The 8,317-nt window shown below is 58.3% G+C and overlaps 1 protein-coding gene across 1 annotated transcript in view; it reads right to left on the reverse strand.

The window, feature by feature from the left end:
* ENG (endoglin) overlaps nucleotides 1–7,139 on the reverse strand; it is a 30,714-nt gene extending 23,575 nt beyond the window's left edge. The window contains exon 1 of the mRNA XM_079112933.1: nucleotides 6,735–7,139. Within this exon, the coding sequence (XP_078969059.1) occupies nucleotides 6,735–6,801 (67 nt within the window). The 5' untranslated portion in view covers nucleotides 6,802–7,139. The remainder of the gene's footprint in view (nucleotides 1–6,734) is intronic.
* Nucleotides 7,140–8,317: the final 1,178 nt, after the last annotated feature.

The following is an 8,317-nucleotide window of genomic DNA, read 5'->3' on the forward strand; positions in this document are numbered from 1 at the left end:
AAGATCCTGTTTTAAAATAAAAAATAGAAAAAGGACTGGATGAGGCTCAGTGGTTAAGCACCCCTGGGCTCAATCTCCAGTACCCAAAAAAGAAAGGAAAAAGAACAGAACCCAACAACACATAGAGCTTGTTGGGGGCCTCCATGGGACTGAGCATATGGTCACTCTTTTTATTACAATTATTGGGAGCAGTCACTGTAGGACGGATTCTCCTAAGGGGTGGGGTGAAGTGGTGGGATGGGGCAGCCCCCAGCTGAGGGGCCTGCGGGAGGGACATCACTGGTGTCTCCCTCAACCCTATAGACTCAAGGGCTGGCACCCTCTCCTGCATCTCATCCGCTCCTGACCCTCCAGCCCCCAGTACTGGAGCCCCGTTCCTTAGTCCAAGTCCCTCCCATACAGGTGGGGAGACAGGCCCAGAGAAGCAGAATACACCAGATCCACCGCCCGTGGCTGACCGGGCTGGACCTGGCACCCCTCCCCACATGGCCTGGGGTCTGCCCTGCAGATCAGCGCTGTGCCGCCTCCTTCCCTTTGGACTTGCCCTGCCCCCTCCCCAGACTTCCAGGAACCCCAGTTCCTCCCGGATTGCCGGGGCCGCCTGGGGCCACCTCCTCCATGCCGTCAGCCAGCGGGAGAGGCCACGGGCCTGGCCATTATGTAATGATCAGATAACAGGCCAGGCTGGGAGATCAGATAAGAGGTCCATTTATTTTGGGGCCTTTTCGAATCCTGGCCGCCCCCACCCCGCAGACGGAGAATGGGGAGACAGGAGGAGTGTGACGCCCGGGCCTGTCTCCTGGAGCCCAAGGCGGGCCCAGACCGCCTGAAAACAATCCCCTGGCACCACGGGAAACTCCAGGGCCTCCCGGGACGGTCAGAGGAGGCGCCGCTGGGGGCCAGGGTGACCCAGCCTCCCAAGCAGGAACCGTGGAGCACCTCTGACCACTGTCCCCTCCTCCAGCTTCCCTACCCCTGACACACAGGCACCTCTGGGGCTTTGCAAGCATCTCTTGGAAGCCACAGATGATATTGATTAAGAAAAGCAGCTCTGTTGACAGTTGGCCTGGTTCAAACCCCAGCTTTGCCTCTTCCAAGACTGGTCACCTTGAGCAAAAGCCAACCTCCCTGAGCCGCATCCTGAGAACACCAAAGACTACATAGTGCTGAGCCTCAGTGTCCCCATTTGTAGACACAATAATCGTTGCAGACGCTTCCAAATGTTACTGGGAGTTGGGTGCGGTGGCACGTGCCTGTCATCCCAGAGACTCAGGAGGCTGAGGCAGAAGGATCACAAGTTCAAGGCCAGCCTCAGCACCTTAGCAAGGGCCCTAAGCAACTTAGCAAGACCCTGCCTCAAAATAAAATATAAAAAAGGGCTGAGGATGTGGCTCAGTGGTTAAGTGCTCCTGGGTTCAATCCCCAGTACCCCCCCCCCCCCCCCCCCCGCCAAAAAAAAGGGCTTACGGGGAGGGGATCCTGTGTACTTGCCTCAAGGCCCCGACTGAGCTAGTTCCTTTGCTGTCCACAGCAGCCCTAGGACACAGGAGACTGAAGAGTTGGGAGGTCGAAGAGTCTGCCCCAGGGAACCCAGCTCCTAGGCGGCAGAGCCTGGACTTGAACCCTGACAAGCAAGTCTAGCACCCGGCATGCAGCAAATGGCCATGTGTCAGTCGCATGCAGTGACCTGAGTGGCCATAGGTGCTCAGGACACGGCCACTGTGAATGCTAACTCAGGGAACCAGGCAGATCACTTTTGTTGCTAATTTTTTCAGGGGTGCCAGGACTGAACCCAGGGATGCTTAACCACTGAGCCAGGTCCCCAGCCTTTTTATTTTTTGATTTGAGACAGGGTCTTGCTAAATTGCTTAGGGCCTTGCCAAGTTGCTCAGGCTGCCTCACACTTGTGATCCACCTGCCTCAGCCTCTGAGCTGCAGGGATGACAGGCGTGCACTGCGCCCCTGACTCAGGGCAGATCCTTTTGGACAAGGGTCTTCTTTGAGGAGAAATCGGTCCCGCTTCAGTCCTTCACTCCTTTCAGGATGCATTACAGTCCCCCAGTTTCCCCAGCCACCAGTGAGACCTCCGGTCCCCTCTACTCCTGTCTTTCCTACAGTTTCCTGATGCCTGCAGGGTCAAGTTCACCTTCAGCAACCTCAAGCTGGGAGTTAAGAAGACCAGGGATCTGATCCTGATTCTGCCGCTTTCCGGCTGCCTTTCTACGCCTTAGTGTTGCTACCTGGACAATGGGGTGACCACAAACTTGACCCCTTCCCCATGCAAGTGGTGAACATGTCCCTAAGATGGCAGATGCACAGACCCACACTGGCTCCTGATGAAGGGAGGTCACTCAGAGCCTGGCAACTGCCCTCAGGATTAGGCGCCCACAGTCAACGGGCAGACAGGGCTTTCCCTCCGCACACACCTTCCTCCCCGTTCTCACCGCGCCCTTTCACAGACCAGTAACCGACCTGTGGCTGACCCTCGCCAACTTCTATTCATCCTTCAAAACCCTGTTGTGAAGATCTCATTGGAACAGATCCCTCCTTTTCCCAGGTGCCGTACCCGGCTGTGCTCCTAGAACCAGGCCCTCGGCGTGTGTTGATTGAGGAGCACGCGTGTCTGCACTCCCAGCAGACACTGAGCTTTTCCAGGACCAGGAGCGTGCCTCCCACACCGTGTCCCAGTCCCTCAAGCTGGGCTCGGGCAGGCTGGAGCACACGTGTGGCCTCTGGCTGGAGGACTTGCAGCAAGTCCCTCCACCCTTCTGGGAGCCAGAGCAGGGAGTTCAGGGTACCGGGTAGAAGTCAGGAATGGACAGGACGTACTCCAGGTTGCACTAGGGGCCAGGTGTTCCGAGCGAGGCTCCTTCTGGGGATGAGCAGGAAGACAGGACAGGGTGCCGACGGGGCTCCTGAGGGTCAAGGCAGGGCCCAGGCTTGTGCCGAGGTGGGAGGTTCATTCTGGGGGGAGGGGCTGCTGCCTGGCGTGAGTCATGGGGCCGCAGGGAGCTTGCTGACCAGCTCCCTCGAGGCGGTGCAGTGCAGTGGTTAGGCCCAGGGCTCAAGCCTGCGCTGCTCCTTTCTGGACTGTGCACCTGGTGAGCTCCCTGCCTGGGTCCCGTCTCCCCATGGCTGCTCAGGGCTTTTGCGAGGGCTGTTTGACGGTGCACGCCCACAGCCAGAGCCTGTGGGCACACAGTAAGCACTGCAGGAGTGTCAGCTGGTGCACTCTCCTCGCCCCGCCCTGCCTTGGGGCTGGAAGCCGGCCTGGCCCTGGCCTGGGCCCCCTCAGTCTACAGAACTGGTGCCCCAAAGCCTGGGTTGGGGACCCAGGGCCAGGGCAGCCAGCTCTCCCAGTCTCCAGTGCCCAGACTGCCAGCGGTGCAGGGGAAGAAGCTGGGCTCCAGAGCCTGGCGCTTGAACCTGGAACTGTCACTTACAGAGAAACTTGGTGTCCTTATCTGTAAACTGACACACTGAGCACACTGAGGTCACATGAGAGGTGGTCACCTGCCTCTTACCTAGGCCCACCAAAGTGGAGCAAAGAGCCCAGGCCTGTCCTCCAGGGCCCAGAGTAGATTCACAGGTGACCCCCAACCAGGCCCTCTGTCTTCAGGGGGAGGCGCGGGAGGATCTTTGCGGTCACATCCCTACCAGCCCAGTCCCCCAGCTCATGCCCCAGATCCCCAGCTCACGCCATTCCTGCTCCATCCTGTCCTCCTGGCAAATGGGAAGCTGCCCCAGAATCAGCCTGGAAGAGTGGGTCTCTGTCCTTTGTCACCAGCCACCTGCAGCGAGTCCTGGACCCTGCCAGGTGGCAGCAGCATGGAGGCCCGGACACACCTCTGCCTGTCCTCGGCAAGCCCTCGCTTGCTTCGAAATCACTGCTCCATTCCAACCACCCGCTCAGCCTGGACCCCTGCACCCCACTTCTGGGACCCTATCCAAGTGAAATAATCCAAAACACAGGAAGAGGTGCACGTACCCAAAACGTGCAACGGGTGGTATTTATAACTAACAAAGGGAAAACACCTAAATAGTCACCAGTAAGGGATTTGCTGGGAAACCACAGCACATGGGAAGGACAGAATATTCCAACATGGAAAGCTTCAGGGGCACAGGAAGGGTACACGAGGCCCCCCAGATGTTGATCTGCCTGGATTAAAATTATCTTAAAAATCTCAACAAAGGGTGGTCAGCGATTCGCTGACATCCACCAGTGCCTGAGCGTGAAGTCATTTGTTTCTTACCGATTTCTTCCATTCTTTGATTGATTGATTGGGGTGCTGGGAACCCAGGGCCCCACACAAGTGCTCCACCACTGAGCTACTCTGCCAGTCCTCCCACGTCTTCCGTTTCCGTCAAGGGGCAGGCTCAAGCAAACAGACGGCAAAATGGCTCTTTTAAAATCTCTACATGCTTGTTCTTAGAAATAGTAATAATAATCCAACATGACGGAAAAATGTGTCCAAGAAACTGAAAGTCCCTTAGGAAAAAACCCATACTGCAAAATAGTCACCCTGGGTGCACAGTCCTTCCAGAACTTTCCCTATGCATTATCGCCTTTCTGTTAGTATGAAAATGGAATCTCTGTGGGGCTTCTAGCGGCATGTTCCAGACATCTATCTGGCCACAGCAGCAGATGCACGATTTGCCTGCCCAGTTACGTCCCATCGCATCATGACTTATTGACTGGGGCCTTTGGTGATGGACATTTAGATGGCATCCAGTGGCTGGGGCATACAAAGATGTACCACCTGTATCTGAACCTGCTTCCACCCCCTCCATCCTGAGTGAGGGTACCTGGGTCGTACCCCTGTTCTGGGGCTGGAGATCTGGGTTTGCCCTGGCCCAGGCCCCTGGATGCCCTCCATGGCAGACCAGGGTGGCCCAGACTTCGAGTGAGCAGGGCTGGATGCTTGGTGACACCCTTAGGCCAGGGAGCACAGGTACAGGTCCCATTTTGCAAAATGGTTGTGAAACCATTAGTATTAAAACTTAAATTATACAAACTTATAATTAAGTAAATTGTATATTCCATAAAAGGCCATAAATATCACATTTTCCTAATTATTTCGCCCCACTTATTCATGCCTTTGCCCTGGAGGTCATCTGCACTTTTGGTCTGTGGGGAAGTCCCAGGTCATGGTGCCACTGTGCTCTGCCGGCCGACTCTGCGGTGAGATGGCAGGTTGAAATCAGTCCCAGGGGCTGTTCACACCCAGACGGGAGCAATGGGGTGCTGCGGATCAGGGCTTGCTCACCCAGCTCCATGCTGATCCTTCACCCCACGTCACCACTCGGATCCCATGAAACCAGACCCTGGACCTCGGCCGGGCTTCCTCTAAGCAGGAAGAGGAAGAGCGCCTGAGCACATATCCTGAGCCCAGGTGGGCGTCCTCTCTACTCTGTGAATTTGGCAGGTCAAAGCCTCCATTTTCTCTTCTAGGAGATGGGGTGATAATGGTAGCCATCTTGCAGGGCACTGGGACCCTTACCAAGTGGTTACCGTATCACACACGGTGGGGAGCAAATGTTCCGGGAAGCCACAGGCCTGGAGTCAAATCCCAGCTAAGTCACTTAATGCCTCTGAGACTCACTTACTGGTCATCAAGTGAGGTCACCAGAGCTTAGAGGGTCAGAGACTAGAATTCTGGGGGTGGCTGGAGCACTTGGGCAGCAGTGTGGGGCCCTGGGTTCCACCCCCAGACCTCACAAATAAAAACTCAAGGACTGATGAACACGTAAGATTCTGGGGGTGAAGGAGGTGGGGAGGGGGTGTCCAAAACTGCCTCTGCCCTCCACCCCTTCCTCTCCCACTCACGGCTCCCTGCTGGCCTCCCCGAGACCCTCCAGGAAGTCCCTGGATGCGCAGGGGGATGAGGGGTGGCCAGGGGCGAGGGGTGGCCAGGGGCAGGACAAGGCAGATGCCCACAGAGTGTGGCGCATTGGACTGGGGGCCGCCAGCTCCTCACGACCTCTCCTCTGGTCAGTTGAGAAGGCCACGTAGGTCATGACCCTGTGAGAAAGCCCCCAGGCCGAGGAGCCCCGGCAGAACCCTGACCTGGGTCTGCGCCCTCTTGGGGAGCAGAAGAAAAGAGACAGGCAGGGCAGAGCCCTGCAGTGTTGGCCTGTGAACCCTAAAGACCTGGGGAAGGTAGAGGAATTAACAACTAGTGAAAAAACTGCAGTAGCAGTAACAGAAACTCCCGGCAGGCAAGCATGACCTCACCACCAACCTCCACTACAGCCCTGAGGGAGCTTTGTTATCGGCCACACTTTGCTCAGAGGCCCAAAGGTAGCCCCCCAAATCATACTTCAAGGAAGCAACAAGGTGAGGTTTGAATGCAGAGCCCGAGATGGCTGTAGGCTCTTATTTCCACATAATCCTTAGATAGGAAGCTCAAAGCCCAGAGAGGGTAGGGAACTCTCCTGGGCTGCACAGCATTCTAGAACCTGGACTTCCAGGGGAGAGCTGGATACAGCTGGGAGGACAGAAGCCGGGGATCAGGGTTAAGATAAATAACTCGTCCTACTTTGTTGAAGACGTTTAATGCTGAAAGTCCCTGTGAAACCCCTTAGTCTCAGCAAACTGGGATGACTGGACAACCCCCCAAAACCAGCAGGATGACTCCACCGAGCATGAGCTCAGGACACAGTGGGGAGGCCACAACACTTGGGGCTGGGCCCTGGGGGCCAAGTCTCCCCACCCCAGGTCCCTGGGCACCTACTTGTGGGACCAAGACTGCAGACGGCCAGCAGCAGGGCAGTGACCAGGGGGAACGTGCCGCGATCCATGCTGTCCACCCAGGAGTCTGTGCGCTGGGCCTTATCCGGTGTCCAGGGGCAGGGCTGCAGGTGGGCGCCGGGGCCGGCGTAGGCTCGCACGGGGACCCAAAGGGAGCAGGCGGCCGGAGCAACGACGTCCCTGCTCCAGCCTTCTGGGGTGGTGGCCAAGGGGCAGGAGAAGTGGACAAGGGAATTAAAACTGGGCCGGGGTCTCTGGCCGACGGGTGGCGGGGAGGGGTACTGGGCGCCTGTGGACAGCAGCGGTCCTGGCCTGGGGACGGTCGGGACGCGGAGGGGAGCTTAGGTCTGACCCGGAGCGCGAGCTGCAGCTCATCAGCCCGGCCCAGGGAGGCAGGAAATGCGCTTCCTTAGAGAAGGGGCCGGGCCAGGCCGCCTGCCAGGCGGGTAGAGGAAGTGCCACAGGCTCTGTCGCTGGGTGGGGGGCCCTGGGCTGGGGGGCGGCATGGGGGAGGGCCCAGCTCCAGGCTCATCTCCCACGCACCCAGAGGCACTCTGGTGGGGGTGCACGTGGCCACCCCGCAAACATGTCACCCCATAGCCCCCAGGCCAAAGCCACTCACGGGCAGCTTGCGCCACGTACTCGGTGTTCCCATTTTGCAGATGAAGACTCAGAACCCCGAGGAGGGGAGACAGCCACTGGAGAGAGCGAGGTGGGGCTGGGCTTCCCAGGTCTCTCTGGCCCCCACCCGGCTTGTGTCATACCCGGGGTTGCCAGCCCCTTGTCTCAGAAGGAGCACTCACGCTGCCACAGCAAGGCCGCTGGGACTGGGGTCTCAGGCCCAGAGAGAACAGAGGCTCTGCCCAGGGCCACACACTTGGTGTCTAACCACCCCACTGCCCCAGGTGCAAAAGACAGGCCCAAATCAAGGCGTCGCAAACTTTCACGGCGTTCTCAGGTCCTCTGGCCGGGATCTGAACCTGCTCTGCGCTGGGAGTCCTGGGCCGACCCCTCAGCGCCAGCCTCCTGCTGTGGAGGCGCTGTGTGAGGCTGCCCAGGGCCGGGGCACCCTGGGCGTGGCACACAGGAGGCGCTCACCCCCCGTGCTCCCTGAACCAGGGCTTCTATCCCCAGACTGCCCCACGTCACTCACGAAGTGCAAGCACCCACTGTGTGTCTGTCATGGCCCAGGAGAGCTCAGAGAGGGACACCTGGCCGCCTGGAAGGGCCGCATGTAGCAGGCCTTGCAGGGAACAGGGTGAGTTGGGTAGGGGAGAAGAAAGGGGCAAGGAGGGCAAAGCAGCAGGGGGACCCGCCTGGGCAAAGGCACAGAGGCAGGAAGTGGTCAGACCACTGTGGGACAAGCAGGGTGTGGTGGGGACAGGAAACCTGGGGAGGGAGACTCTGGCTCTGCTCTGGAAGGGCCTTGAATGCCTGGACTTCATCCCAAGGGCCACTGGGAGCCATGGAGGGTTCTTGAGCAGAAGCAAGTTGGCAGAGCTGTGAGGCTGGAGGATGGATCTTCGTGTGCGCCAGCAGAACCGCAGTGAGTTGAAGCCAGGGTTC

This window comes from Sciurus vulgaris, assembly GCF_902686455.1.
Source record: "Sciurus vulgaris genome assembly, chromosome: 15".
Lineage (NCBI taxonomy): Eukaryota > Metazoa > Chordata > Mammalia > Rodentia > Sciuridae > Sciurus > Sciurus vulgaris.